The 15650-nt window shown below is 39.6% G+C and overlaps 3 protein-coding genes and 1 pseudogene across 3 annotated transcripts; 2 read left to right on the forward strand and 2 right to left on the reverse strand.

The window, feature by feature from the left end:
- Positions 1–6624: 6624 nt before the first annotated feature.
- On the forward strand, positions 6625–8906 carry LOC103957569 (annotated as a pseudogene).
- A 426-nt stretch (positions 8907–9332) lies between these two features.
- Positions 9333–10620, forward strand: LOC103956214 (2-alkenal reductase (NADP(+)-dependent)-like). Its single transcript, XM_009368178.3, has one exon. It carries the CDS (start codon positions 9403–9405, stop codon positions 10465–10467), a length of 1065 nt encoding a protein of 354 aa, XP_009366453.2. The 5' UTR covers positions 9333–9402; the 3' UTR covers positions 10468–10620.
- Positions 10621–10709: 89 nt separating this feature from the next.
- LOC103956205 (protein RESISTANCE TO POWDERY MILDEW 8.2-like) lies at positions 10710–11665 on the reverse strand. Its single transcript, XM_009368166.3, has one exon. It carries the CDS (start codon positions 11508–11510, stop codon positions 10926–10928), a length of 585 nt encoding a protein of 194 aa, XP_009366441.2. The 5' UTR covers positions 11511–11665; the 3' UTR covers positions 10710–10925.
- Positions 11666–12276: 611 nt separating this feature from the next.
- LOC103956199 (reticulon-like protein B13) lies at positions 12277–14027 on the reverse strand. The gene is made up of 4 exons (XM_009368151.2): positions 13901–14027; positions 13625–13811; positions 13314–13525; positions 12277–12612 (listed from the first exon to the last, which is right to left on the reverse strand). The coding sequence occupies exons 1-4, from the start codon at positions 13944–13946 to the stop codon at positions 12431–12433; spliced, it is 627 nt and encodes a 208-aa protein (XP_009366426.2). The 5' UTR covers positions 13947–14027; the 3' UTR covers positions 12277–12430.
- Positions 14028–15650: the final 1623 nt, after the last annotated feature.

Here is a 15650-nt window from a genome sequence, read left to right on the forward strand (position 1 = left end):
TTGCAGAGGGAAGAAGGGAATGAAGGGGTTGAGGGAGGTAGAAGATGGGTAGGGGATTTATTTATTTATTTATTTATTTTTGTATATTTTAAATTTATTAATATTAAAGTGGACCCATATTGACACGTGGCGCTCAATTATTGTCCACGTGGGTGCCACATCATCAGTTAACAGAAGTTCTAACAGAAAACTTAACGAATGTATGAAACTATCTCAAATTTAAGACTTGAGTTATGACTTTGGGATGAAAAAAATTTCATGTACCAAATGTTGAAAACCACGAAACTTCAGGGTAACAAACAGAGATTAACCCCAAAAAAATAAAAAATAAAAAATAAAAAATAAAAAAAAAACTAAAAAACGCAAAACCCACCCCACCTTCCTCGCAACCCCTAAAACCCATCTTCCCCGACCCACCTTCTCCCCTCTCCTCCATTCTCTTCACCTCCCCTCTCTTCCACTCAATTTACATAAGCTCCTAACCACGGCAGTATACATATAAACATCGGGTCGAAGACCCACATTGATCATTTCATAAAAGAGTTGCAGAATCAAATTGAAATGCCTAATTTTCACCAACCCATTAAAAGGGCATTCAAAGTTCTCACCTCCGGCAACATTTCACACTCCTCATCAGCCTCACAACCAAAACACCATCCAAAAGCCTCTTATTTTGCACATAACCTTGAACTAACAAATCAAATCCCACACTCGACGAACATTCAAGTTTCCTATAAGAATTCAATAGAGATCGAAAAACCTTACTTGGGTTCAACCTACGAAGCAAAAGGGTTTGCAAAAACGACGAGGCGGGCCAAAAGAGATTTCCCTGAACCAGGGTATGAATTAGAATGCAAAACGACGCCATTGAGTGGCTGAAGCTTCTGTGCAAGCCTAAGAAATTGAAAAAGTGCAAGGCTAACCTGGGATTCTGTACATTGTAGATCAGAACCTTCTCAACGTGGCGGAGCTTCAGGAAGCTGAAATGGAGGGGTCGTTGAAGGCTAGCTTCCAGCTCTACTTCCCCCAAACAACCTCAGATATGATGAAGACAAAAAGGGCGCTGGAGTCCCGATGCCGATCCGGAAGAAGTACTCGCCGCTGCCCTAGTTAATGACGGGAGGCGAGGAAGAGGCGATGGGGTCGTGCAAGGCGAAGAATCCGACTTGTCGGGCCTTGGGGTTACTGACTCTATGGGGAGGCCAGCGAGGGTCCATTTGGGAATTTGTGGGTGTGTATTGAGGGTTTTGGGGTGCGGCGAGAAAAGCTGGGGGGTTTGGATCGTTGGATTTGATCGTCGAGGGGAGGGAGAAGATGGGAAGCAGCAAATAATGCAGAGCGTATGAAGGAAGTAGAGGAAATTTAGATTGCATATCAAAGACTAATAATATTAGTATGATATACTAATATTATAAGAAGGCACATAAGAGAAGGCTTAATTAATCCATGTTGTCTACATTTAGTACAAAAACACTTACCGTAATCAGCAATATTTCAGAAATACGATAAATTACAATATTCTGCATATAACATCCAGTAATCACAATATCTTGCATAAACGAACATATAATATCGGGCGTTCATCAACATATGCTGACATACGAGCACATGCAGAGATATTCTGACATGAACATGACTGGGTGTAATAATGATTTACGCTTTAGTACTACAATCACGTGAAGACTGGCATTATGAGCATCACATATGAGTCATAATTGCCTATAGCAATCTAGGACATGATTGACACCTACAATGGATCCAAAGTGAGCGTATTGGTGTGATATGAACATACACTTCAAGACTACCTCTGCCCTGAACAAGCACTAACACCAATGTAGCATGCACGATAAGTAGTTAGCATAAATATGATCATGTAACAATAATTTGATAATTCTAGTCAATAAAATACTAATTATAGCCGTAAATATTATTAAGGCGTCCCATAATAATACGCATATATGTGCATCTCATATAATTTAAGACAATTTCATAAATTCTGCTAATTCTTATGAAGCATAACATAGGTAATTATTTATAGAATATATATATATATATATATATATATATTTATTTATTTATGGAAACTAAATAAATATATATTATTTAAAATAAAAAACCCACTCACAAATCATGTCATCGAGTCAAACCTGCCTCGCAGGCATCAAAAGTCCTTTCGATGCGTTTCACTTAGAAACAAAACCATTTACATAAATATATAATGTTTTCATATAGAATTTGGCTAATAAATGAATTATTTTAAAACACTCGAATTTGGAAAACAGAGAGTGATTTTGAATTCGAATTCAAATTTGGCGCATCGAGAAATCTAAGGACAGACCTCGAGCTCCTCTACATGTCGTCGCATGTGCCGCCACGTGTCTACGCAAGGAGGCAGTACACGCATCCGCGCGCCAGCGAGTACCAAGTGTACTCTCCTTCTTCACGTAGCCTGCAGGCCCAACTTTCAGAGCTTCTAAAAAGCTCATTTCTCAACCAAAATCAATGATTCAAGAACCTAAATGAAATTAGAAATGCATAGAATAGATCTATGCCAAAATGAAGCTGAATTATGGTCGGCATTAGCCGGAAAAATGATCTGAAAGTGGCCTGATGGCCACGGTTTCCTCTTTCTAAAATTTGGGAATAAATTCTCTTGCGTTGAAACTGTACCACGGTTTCCTATGACAGTTTTTAAGCCCACCCTGCTTGGAAAAATGAAGTTTCGTCGGACGTCTCTTGGCTTGGCAGTTTGTGCAGCACAAAGATGAGGGTTGTGGAGAGAGTGCAGAGAAGAGAGTTTTAAAGAGTGTCTAGGTGGTAGTTCATGGCGTGAAGCTTGTTAGGATGGCGAGATGGTGGTTGTTGGTGTCTCTGTGTTTGTAGGGATATAAAGAGATAATGAGGGTTATGGGCAGAGAGAATGGAGAGATTGAGGGAGCTTAGGGATTTTCCCCCCATTTCTTGGTTTTGTGAAACTCACAAAGATGGTGAGGTTGTGACGGTGGTTTGGAGTTCGCTGGAATGAAAGGGTGGTGTGGTCTCCTTAGTTTTATAGAAGAGAGGGAGTGATGAGGAAGAGAGAGTTAAAAAAGGGAGAAAAAGTGAGGTTGCAGCAAGAGAGAGGTCCGAGAGTTCAACACGGGAGAGAAGAAAAGAACTGGTGTGGGCCCCACGTGGCTCACAAAATAAAACACAAAATATCTCTCAAGATGAAATTACCAATTTACCCTTGGTATTCCGAATTTGGTTCCACTTGCACCAACATGTTTGTATTGTCGAGTACTCAGAGAATATATGTGTGTGTGACTTTGGGTCAAGCCCAATAATAATTAATTAGGTACGAGACTTAATTAATAAGATGCTAACATAAACAGCCTACTTGTCTACTTGCTTAATGAATCCAACAAATAAACCATCGATATTACGATATGCAGCCGGCAATATCGACAACTCACTGTTATCTCGATAAACAAGTAATTAATTAATTTCTAAGAGTGCAGAATTACCATTTTGCCCCTCATTGGCAAACTTGCATAAATCTTCCGAATTAAGCCCGTTCACGTTCATGTGTTCGCAAGAACACGTACCACTAGAAATATGTGCAAAGGAACAAGGAGTGGTAAGAACTCGAATGTCCATGAAGGATTTCCACATAGGATTTCCATTTGCCCATCAGGGGCATATTCATAATTTTCCCAGGTTAGGAAATAAAATTAAACTCTAGACGGGATGCCACAAAAACATAATGTAGAATAAAAATTACATAATGGTTAGGGTATGATGATTGGGTGTGAGCATATTGATAAATCTCATTTTTCTTGTTACTTTTATTGTTTACTTGCTCATAATTATGCAATAGGGCAAAAACAAATACATTTCACAATTAAAATTTAAGTTGAGTGTAAAAAGAGGTTATATAGGTCCAAATAAAATTTTCCAATATTAATCTTCTTCACCAATACAACAAAAGCTCTAAATAAATAATAATAATAAAAAAACATATAGAGAGAAAAGAGGAAATGATTTGAGATAATGTCCCTTAGAGCAACTTCACCGGAGGCTTTAGCCCGGTGGACAGGCGACCCAAAACACCCAATAGCCTCCCTCTTTCTCTAGCCCATGCAGGGGATTGGGCACGGGGGAGGCCCAGTGGACAGGCCAGGAGCCTGAGGGCCTGGTGATGCATGGCTGATGTTAGGATGACGTCAGCCACGATATAAAATTAATAAAAAATAAAAAATTAATAAATTAATAAAAAAAATTAAAAAAAAAAATTTCTATAAATATATTATCATTATCTTCCAACTTACACCACAATTTTATATTTTCTCAAATACTTTGGGTTGTAATTTCTTATTTAATGACACATGGTACAACGAACCAATTAAAATCCTATCAGAAATTACAAATAAAATTATTTTTTATTATTTTATAAAAATAAAATTATTTTTTAGTATTTTATAAAAATAAAAAATACTAATATTTTATTATCTATTGCCATGACTATTCAGTTTAGGGATGAAGATGCAAAAGACAATTATTGTTCATTAAAGGCAGTTACTGTTCATCGGGGGGATTCAATTGTAAGTTGCCCTAGGAAGTCTTTGATATGCTGGAGTTGCTCTTAGCAGCGAGGTACTCGAGGAGGCAAGAGAGGTAGACGGAGGGAGAGGCCGGTCTTGAAGAACTGGGCGACGCTGCCGATTGGGAATTGGAGGCAGGGCTTTTGGGATCGGGAGATGAACTTGGTGGTGGGGGGCTCGCCTCTGCCGTGTTTATTGGTGGTTACAACAGTGAAGCTCATGATGTTGATTTCGCAATTTTTTATTTCGAGTTTGAAGGGTTTGAAGGTATTAAAACCCAAATCCTTGTACTAGGGAGGGAGGCAGATGGTGATTCTTTTTATTTTTATTTTTATTTTTAAAAATTTTAATGATAAATTTTATTTATTTAAATATATTTTAATTGGTGTGTACATATTTAATTAAACTTGTGGGATCTAATTATGTGCAACATCAACACATAACAGATTTTTTGACATAATTGTAATAAAAATACCATATTAATTTGTAGCACTCATTTTCAGAGATTAAATTGATTGATTTTCAATTTCAATAATCAATTTTGGATATGAACAAACAATAATATATTCCAAATCATCCCAAAATCGTATTTACATCCAACAAATTGTAATCACGTCCTTGGTTTTGAATTACGGACCAACTCCAATAATCCTATCGACAAATGAAGAATTAAAAATCAATAAAAAGAGAGCATAGACTTAACCCTATTTATTTTTTAATTCGAAGAAGGGCCGAGCCTAAATTTGGAAGGACCGGGCCGGACCTATTTGAAAATGTAAAGAGATGGGCCTGGCTTGGTATAAAATTTCAAAACTTTGTAATCAAACCCAACCCAACCTGTTAGAAACAAGCCGGTTTGGGCCAGGTCCACAGGTCCAAATTTATTTATTTATTTATTTTAACAGAAAGAAGGGCAGAGTTTATATATTTGTGTACTTTCCCAAATTACATAATTAAGAATTACACAACTTCGAATGTGCTTCGAATCAGACTTCTTTGCACGCATGCTTCAATTGCTTTGAGACCATCTATGGCTGAAGTGGTCGAAATGCTACCCAATAGCGAAACTGCGGCAGCAGTTCCGGGTCCAAAGCAGCCTGCTTTCTTAAACTCTACAACCCAAGAGACAATTAGCTCTACATTTAGAACATACTATTCTACAACATGAGAACAATATACACTCTTAAAGAGCTCGAGAAGTCCGCTTTGATCTCTTATACAACAAAATTAACAAGATCCTTTGCACGGTGTGTAGTAGTCCTTGTCCACCCCTAGTTGGAAGGATGATGATTAGGCGACTTGAACTTCACTACACATAAGGTTTGGTCGTCGAATTACAATAGTAGCTTTACTCTCTAAACCAGCACAAGACGGTCAAAAAGAACCAAAACATCAGGATTAGCCATCAACTATAAAGTAGGCTATTTCCTTATCGCTTAAAGCAATTAGAAAAAGCTAATTCTCCAATAGAACAACCTTGTCTCATGTCTCCAATTTTATTAAATAACAATAAAATAATACATGCAGGGGTACAAGGCCTAAACCCTCGAAGAGGAAAAAAAACAACAAAAATAAAAAACATGACGAAACTCATGGTCACAAGCATAAGCTACAATTGCAAAATCTAGAGTAGTGGTCCAACAATTTTAGGCACTAGTAGCAGCACCGAAAGAAGCTAAGGATTATAGGCACTAGTGCCTGCACTGAAAGAAGCTAAGGCATTAGCAACTTCGAAGCGCTATGAACTTATGTTTCTTTTATCGTTATTGTGGCGTTTCAAACTATTTCAGTACGACAAATTTGTTGATGTTTCATGTCAGTCTTTTCATGTTTGTATTTTCATATAAATTCTTAGTATATTAATTTTAGGACTAATTAAATTCTACACCCTTCAGATTTAAAATGAGTTTCAAAAATGGGTCACAAGTTTATAATTTTTCACATTACACAGAGATTTTGAGACCTTGACAATTTATGTTTGTCACTTTGACCATCTAGTCCCTCGCTAAATTGAAGATTTGATAAGTGTGGGACCCATACGTCGTTTTGGAAGGCACACTTGAACCATAGGGACCATAACTAGTAATCTGAAGCTTCGGCCTTCGACTTTATAAACGTGGAGGTTTCAAAATGTAGTTGACCGTTGATTTTATGTTGTTGAAGTAGACCGCATAGTGAGGCAATCGGCATTCTCTACGACCAAAAGGGCTTATCGGAAGCAGTTCGCTGAACCACAGAGACAAACCCTTTGCTTCCATATACTCGACCCTCGTGCGGCTTTGCCTTCAGCAACGAGCTCTTGGGCAGGGCAAAGTGGTCCATTCCCACACCAGAGCGTCCGGTTTCGTGCCCGGGCTGTTCATTTGTAACCGTCTTAGCGGCTTGGATGCGAAATGTGGGAGCATTTCTGATGCCCGGGTGGTGTTTGATGAAATGCCTGAGAGGAATTTGTGTTCTTGGAATACTATGATATCCGGGCATGCGAAAGTGAGGCAGCTTGGTGAGGCTAGGAAACTGCTTGATGAAATGCTTCAGAGACAGAATATTTCTTGGACTGCGATGGTATCGGGGTATGCGAAAGTGGGGCAGCTTGGTGAGGCTAGGAAATTGTTTGATGAAAAGCCTCAGAGAGAGAATCTTTCTTGGACTGTGATGATATCGGGGTGTGTTTGCCATGATTGGCCTAAGGAGGCTTTGCGGTTGTATAGGATGACGCAGAGGAGTGATAATTCGAAATCTAATAAGTTCAGTGTCTAGTGTTGTTGCTGCTTCGGCAGCCATTCAGAGTTCAAGAACGAAGGAGATTCATGGCTATATAATGTGAACTGGGTTGGACTTGGATAAGGTGGTTTGGAGTGCCTTGTCGAATATGTGTGGGAAATGTGGGAGGATAGAGGAAGCGAGGCGCATTTTTTGTAAGATGGTGAATCGGGATGTTACGTGGATAACAATGATTGACAGATACTTTGAAGGGAGAGGGATTTTCTTTGTTCTCGGAGTTGATGAAGTCCAGCATTAGACGGTTTCACCTTTGCAGGGGTTTTAATGCCTGTGCTCATCATACTGCTGAGAATCTGGGCAAGCAGGTTCACGGGTATTTGACCCCTTGTCTTTTGCAGCAAGTGTGCTTATTCATACGTATTCACAGTGTGAAACACTGAGAGTGCGATTAAGGTGTTAATGGGATGGCCCGCCCAGATGTGGTTACATGGACATCCCTGGTTGCTGGATTTACTCAGAATGGTAATCTAATGAAAGCCTTCAGTTGTTTAAGTTGCTATTTGATTCAGGTCCTAAGCCCGACATTACTTTTGTAGGTGTTCTTTCCGCTTGTACTCATGCCGGTTTAGTTGATAAGGGACTTGAGTACTTCCATTTGATTAAGGCAAAACATGGGTTAACTCATACCGCAGACCACTAGCCTGTGGAGCTGATTTACTGGCCCAAGCAGTTTGATTTGAAGAAGCTAAGAATATTAGTAATGAAATGCCAACGAAACCAGATAAGTACTAGTGGGATTCCTTACTCGGTGGTTGCAAAATTCATGGAAACCTCACACTTGCAAAGCGAGCTGCAGATGCGTTGTTTGAGATAGAACCTGAGAATCCAACTACTTATATTACTCTGGCCAACATTTATGCTACTGTTGGTATGTGGGGTGAAGTAACAAAGGTCAAAAAGATGATGGAGAAAGAGGGTTTATAAGGAAACCAAGTTTGAGCTGGGTCGATATCAAGAAAGAGGTGCATGTTTTCTTAGTGGGAGATATGTCTTACCCTAGATATGATGAAATACATCACTATTTGCACGAACTCTCGAGGAGGATGAAGGAACAAGGGTATGTTTCCGACACGAATTTCGTGCGGCATGATGTTGAAGAGGAGCAGAAAGAGCAGAACCTCTCCTACCACAGTGAGAAGCTCGCTGTTGCGTTTGGCATTATTTCTACTCCGCCAGGAACACCGATCAATGTTTTTGAGAAAATAAGAACATCTGTGGATTGTCATACTGCGATTAAGTTTATTTCTAAGATTGCTAGCCGAAAAATTATAGTCCGGGATTCATTTCGGTTCCATTGTTTTGAGGACGGGAACTGGTCATGTCGACACTATTGGTGATTTAAAGCACCTACTAATCTGTTCGTAAGGCATTTGATTGGAGTAAGACTCAAGAAACAGGCATAATGTCTTCTGTGCAATCTGGGAGCTTCCCACATTTTGTTCTGAGTGGAAAGAACTAGAACTGAATTTTCTACGTCTTCAACATTGACATGCGAAGATGTTATACTGAATGTTCTCCATTAATATGAACAATGTTTGGCTCCTTACGTAATCATTATTTAACTACAAATAACAATTTAACAGCAAGGTTAACTATTAAAATTCCGAAAAAAATTAAAAAAAAAAAGGTTTACAATCATGTCAAACTATTGGATGAACGGTTCTAGACGCAAGTCACCAAGGATTTTCCAACTTGCTACACAAAAAGTGACCCAATATAAAATTCCTTCTGCATTTTTTGATGCTACACAAAATCTGACCCAATACAAACTTTCTTCCTGTTGTAAATGGATGGCCCCATATAATAATCTGTCTACGGAAGGAAGACACCAAAGCCAATGTTGAAGACATTATTAGACACCAAAGCACATGTGGACCAAAGCTCATGTGAAAGACACCAAGGCTCATGTGGAAGAAACCAAAGCATGTGTGTGGATCATTCGAACCGTTCACACACCACCAATGCTCATATATCTATATGCGAGAGCAAGAAGGCTTTGCCAGGAGAAAAAAAATGAAAAAAATGGAAAGAAAGAAAGATGAATGAGAAGGAGGAGACGAAGAGGAAGATGGTGAAAAATCTCCTTCCCAACAAACAGATTGTGTTGAATCAGTCTGTGAGTGGGTACCCCAAAGAGAGTGACTTTGGGTTGAGATCATCTTTCATCGACTGCAGCCTTTCCCGTGATTCCTCACCGGCTGTGCTTCTGAAGAACCTATACCTCTCTTGTGATCCTTACATGCGCCACCGCATGTCCGATCAGGTCGCTCATCCCGGGACTATTATCCAGTCCTTCACTCCTGGTTCTGTCCTTGTGGGATATGGTGTGTCCAAGGTCATGGAGTCCACACATCCAAGGTTCAAGGAAGGTGACTTTGTTTGGGGGATGATTGGGTGGGAGGAGTACAGTTTGATCACTACCCCGGACAGGCTAAACAAGATCAGTTTTACTGATGTGCCCCTCTCATACTATGCTGGCATTTTGGGAATGCCGGGAATTGCAGCTTACGTTGGATTTCACAAAATATGTTATCCAAAGGAACGCGATTGTGTCTATGTTTCTTCTGCAGCAGGAGGAGTTGGTCAACTTGTTGGACAATTTGCGAAAATGATCGGCTGCTATGTGGTTGGAAGTGCAAGCACTAAAGAGAAAGTTGAACTCTTAAAGCAAAAGATGGGATTTGATGAAGCGTTCAACTATAAGGAGGAAAATTTAGGTTCAGCATTAAGGAAGTACTTCCCCGAAGGCATTGACATTTACTTCGACAATGTTGGTGGTCGCATGCTTGATGAAGTTATTTTGCAGATGAAAGCTCATGGCCGCATCGCACTCTGCGGTATGATTTCACAATACAATCTTCACGAACCAGAGGGTGTGCACAATTTGTTTAGCCTCATCCTGAAGCTGATTGAGATGAAAGGGTTTGTGGAGACCGATTTCGTTAACGTGTATCCAGAGTTTTGTATCAAATACTTGCGGCAAGGGAAGTTGGTCTATGTTGAAGATGTTGCTCAAGCGATAGAGAATGCCCCCGCTGCACTGGTCGGAATTTTCTATGGCCGGAATTTTGGGAAGCAGGTCGTTTATATTGCTAATGAATAAGATTCCTCACTCAATGTATTAGTTGATGGGAGTTTTTTTCTTACTAGAGCAACGGTGAACATTTGATTGGATAAACTTGTTTTAGTACAATGTCATTTTAATTTACAACATAATATGTTAGATATCCAAGTGTAAATAAATAAATTTTGATGACGACGCGCCCAAATCAAATTTTCTTGGATTTACAATGCCAATTATAATTGGCTCATTAGGTGGTTCAGCTCAAATCTTTTGCTCCTTAATTAGTGTAAATTATCTTTGTATTAAAAACAACAACAACAGCAGCATCAACCCCAAACAGAATATATAATTATTACACAATCAATCCTATTTCCTATCCTAGCATGTTGTAAGCATAAATACATAAAAAAGATATTTTCTTTTCCTTTCAAATTATTGAGCTCATTATGTTACTTATCAATTGCATATCTCCGAGTTTGGACAGAACTAAGCTGCTGTTATTGACCTGTAATTGCCCCACATGTAACCAAATTTATAAGGATTCTCTTTGGTGCTGAATTCACAGATTGCACAAACCTCTTGAGTCCGGAAAACTTATTACCCAAAACCCTACTTCCACTTAGATTGAAAATCCAACCCCTCCCACCTCCTCCATTCACATCCATTTGATCCCATCTCCTACATATTGCCTTCATCTCGTTTGAAATCCTTACAACATCCAATGCCACCTTAACTTGCAAATCAATGGTAATCAGCCTCCGAAGAGACTCGTCCAACTCGAGGAGCTTCTTGTAGTACCTTTGCCCCTTGCAGAAGTTGCAGCCACCTGCATTCGAGCACTTATCAACTAGCTCCTTCCCTTGAATCAGCTGTTGGCGTATTCGATGGATGACATCGTCTGGGAAATCTTCGTCAGAAAGACGGTCGATTTCACTGATTTTTGGAGTTATTGTATGAATCGTGCATTCTAACTGTGCAAGAATAGACTCATACATATGCGCTCTCTCCCTGGCTTGCAAGACAGCTCCTAGCAGCGCCTCCAGTGCGCGTCCTATTGTAGCATCTAGAAGAATTTTTTCCATTAGTACCTTTTGGAACTAGATTTCGCAGCTCTAATATGTGGTTTGAGAGAGGATATATGCTTGATTTATTTATAGGAATCCGTTTCTTGTGGGATAAAATAAAGAATTATAAGTTTCAGAATTTACTTAGGAAAAGAAAAGTCCTACGCTTGGACTTGGACTTGGTCTAATACCAATGAAAAGACAATATCAAAGCAAGGACTTAATTGACAAGAGTACTGGTGACAGATAAATTACAACGAAGCTGCTGAGAAGTTCAAGATTCAAGAAATTTTGAAGTGCAGAAGCCTTCCAAGCATACCCATGCAATTAAGCAGCTACGGAACCTTCTTTTCCTACCTAATTCCCCGAGTGTCACCTTGTCAATTTCTGGAATATGTCCTCTTCTAAGGAACTTGTATGTGCGGATACATGGCCACACCTTGTCAACTTCAGGAATATGTCCTGTTCCAACGAAGATCTTGTATGACACGGATACACCGCCATACTAACATTCTGGACATTCGAGGAAAATAATACAGGATGTGTGTTAATTTTTATGTGTGTCCTTCCATCATTAGAAGGACACAGAGATTGTGACAGTGTACCGTGCATACAAGTTGCTCTCTCCCTTCTAAGAGGCAGTTAAACAGAGCATATTCGACCTTGAAAGTAAAATCTAACTGCCTTTTAAAAACCCCTCGCTTTTTAAGACTCTTGATGTCAGTTGCCAACATTGTTTGTTGATTTATTAGAGCCCCGTTGCTCATGGACTCTAACAACATGAATATACATATATACTACGGAAAGACAAGATCAAGCATGCGTGGTCTTGTTTCTTGATCAAGAAGTAATTACAAGTTACAACTAACTTGGAGAAATATACGTAGAGTACTGTACTGCGGATACTACTTCCCAAGCAACGCATACAAATTAAACAGCTACTCAACCTTCTTCACCTTCTTTTCCCCGACTGTCACCTTGTTCTGTATTTTCTTGACTACCTTCTCATCAAGCGTGTCATAGTACCTTTTCAACTGTGCCTTCAACTTCTCCTCACTCCTCTCTATCTTGTCCTCGTATTTCACATACATTGCTGGAGCTGTCATGCCCATAACGGTACCTACGCGCGCAACATTAATTAGCATCCCAATTATTCATCCTCGTATTCCTAGCTAGGATTATTAAATACGTGCAATGTTTTCATTTGCTTTAGCATATGAATACTAATAGTATGTGAACCTTGATAACTTTTGAGGAAAACACTTCAAACCCAAGAGTTTAGGATAAACCAATGGTAATGGAGTTCACAACTATGAATAAATTAGAACGTCACAAGTAGATATGTAAGAGTTTATTTCTCTCTATTGTACGTCGGGGTGTTTTTTTTTTTTTTTTCTTCTAGTTTACTATTACTAATATGTGCATAATATACAGTTGAACTAGTTTTGTCCGGTAAGGGTGCGGGATTCTTCATCACCTCTTGTCGAAGTCAAATTAAGGACACCCTACCCCGTTATAATCGGACACCCTTAGTAGGGACCTTAGTGGATATGTATCAGATAACAAATTATCTACTAGAAAGAAATGAAATTAATTTGTGAAGATACTATAATAATAATAATTAAAAAAAAAAAAAGTACTGTTCTCCAGCCTGAATTCTGTTGCTATATTAAAGTGCTTGTGGTTCCAAACTGTTAATTTGGATACATTCTCTTCCGACTTGAAAAACCTAATAACGGTCCAAATACGCAATCTAATAACATAAGTATATATGTGTCTGTAAGCAAGTGAATTAAGAAGTTTCCTTATACGAGTTATTACCTATATAAAGAAGGGTAAGTAGATCAACGCATCTTGCTACACCGGAGAGCAACCACAAACCAGAGACAGTTCCAACAAATACAAACCACTCTCTCTCCGCAGCCACCTGAAACATCCATCGAATTCCTTCTTCAACCCAAGCACGAACGGTGTTTCCCATCTCCAAAGCGGACTTCTCTGTAATTCCAACTCTTGACAAATCTGGAGGCTCTCTGGAAATAAGCAAACCAAATGTAAAACTCATAAAACAATTATTGAAGAAAGAAACAAAAACAAAGGGGAAGTTAAAAGTATAGGGGAGCTCAGCTTACTTGCCGAGAAGCCTAAGCAAGTTGCCAGAAAGGAACAACGAAGTGACAATAAACATGGCAACGTATGAAATTACAGTGAGGAAATTGAATTGATAGACGTCCAACAAAATCCATGTCGCTGTTGCTGTGAAAAGAACCAGAAAACTCTGCTTCTTCTTCCTCCACAGGAGTATATCTCTCACAGTATCTACATACCAAAATAACGAGTGAGACAATTATTAAGGCCTTAAAAGTTAATTAATTAAGTATTTAACATCTATGAGCTTACTTAATTACCTAACTTGGGTAGTGAAGAGTCTGAAGATTGAGATGTAGCAGCCATGATGTTGATCTGGACACACTAGTTTTTGAGTATTAATTCCTTTCTTGTAGTTTGAAATGTTCTATTTTTAAGCGGTTTGGGAGAGGTACCGCTTGAAGAGCTAAGGATTGTTTTGGGGCTTACACGTAGAGAAACTACACATTGGAAACGTGGAAACCATGCAAGCCTTTTGCATGTCACTTATTGCGTATAGCCTTGGAAGCCATGGACTGTGGGAGCACACAACAGTGCATGGGATCTGTTGACGTCATGGAAAAAGTTTGACTCTTGTTTTAGAATTTTCCATAAGAGGAATTATATTCTCGTAGGCCCAAGTTAGGAATAGGATTTTTTGTGAGCCCAATCCTTAAGAGGAAATATCCAACTCACATTTATTTTCCACACAACTTTGTTAATTTTTGTTTGTTAATCGTCATTAATTTGTTCGATATGAAAGCCAAATATTGAAAGAGGTGTGTGAAAAATAAAAATGAGTGTGTGTGTGTGTGTGTAACACCACCTTCTGCCCTACCCCTCTGTGCGTTGTCCCAGCTACAGCTGGCGTCCCGTGCCCCTGGCAATCTTGCACATTCCTCTGCTACCCACGCCTCTTGCCAATTCTGTACCTGCATCTCTATTGTGGACACGTCATCGGTTCTTTTGTTGTTTTGATGTAGTTTTTATGTTTTATCAGTGTTGCTTCGGAAAGTTGTTTGTGTTGATGTGGCGATTTTGTAACCTAGCTGTTTTGTGATGGCTTTTGTGAAGGTTTCGGTGCTTGGTATGTCACTTCTCATCTATGAGGCATATCTGCTTTGAGACTCCTCGTTCTACACTACAAAAAATATGGCCACTGGACACAATAAATTATATGTGCCTTTTGAGGCCAAAGAGCACCAACATATGTGCCTATAGACCAACAATGCAGCAACTATATTTGTATATGTGCCCCTTATGGGCATTGCCCTTGTGGGGATGATGATGATGTTGGAGGAGACATGACGACGCTGCAATGCAAGAGAGAGTGACGAATGAAACGGGAGTGATCAAAAGTGTAGGGAGTAAGAGAGAGACGAGAGTAGGGGTGGGCATGGGCCGGGTCCATTTTTGGAGGGACCGGACCAGACCCGTGTGAATAAGAAACGGGCCGGGGATAGTAGTTTGTAATATAGGAACCAGACCTAATTCGGCCCTGTTGAAATGGGCTGGTTTGGGCCGGGTCTACGAGTCCTTGGGTTTTTTTTTTGGTTATATATATATATTTAAAAAAAAAAAAAACCGTAACATTTCAGTTTTGCACATATTCAATTCAACATTTGCACACATTTTGCACAGATCACATCCAATCACCAATCCAGTGCAGATTTAGCTCAAACACAAAAATGGAAGCATAAAGGACCTCGTCTCACCCCAACAGTTGACCGTGTCAAACGGTCCCAGACTCGTTATCCCCACACAAACTCGCATAACCCAACCATCAACCGCATTATCCCCACACAAACTCAGTTTTCCTCGTCGCCTTCCTTAAATCCATCCTCAAATAGCTCCAAGACCTCATCTCAGCCAAGCCCTACCCGACCCAAACCCGCTCTCAGAATTTGCCCTCCCAGATCCTCCGCTCGTTCCACCGCGTCCAAAACCTCCTGATTGAGCTCCCGTCGGGCAATCTTGGGTTCGGGAAGGAGCGAAAACCGACGAAGGTGCATTATCGGAGAAATAGAGAGA

The sequence above is a fragment of a genome, unplaced genomic scaffold (assembly GCF_019419815.1).
Source record: "Pyrus x bretschneideri cultivar Hongxiangsu unplaced genomic scaffold, Pyrus_bretschneideri_v1 Contig8, whole genome shotgun sequence".
In the NCBI taxonomy this organism is placed as follows: Eukaryota; Viridiplantae; Streptophyta; class Magnoliopsida; order Rosales; family Rosaceae; genus Pyrus; species Pyrus x bretschneideri.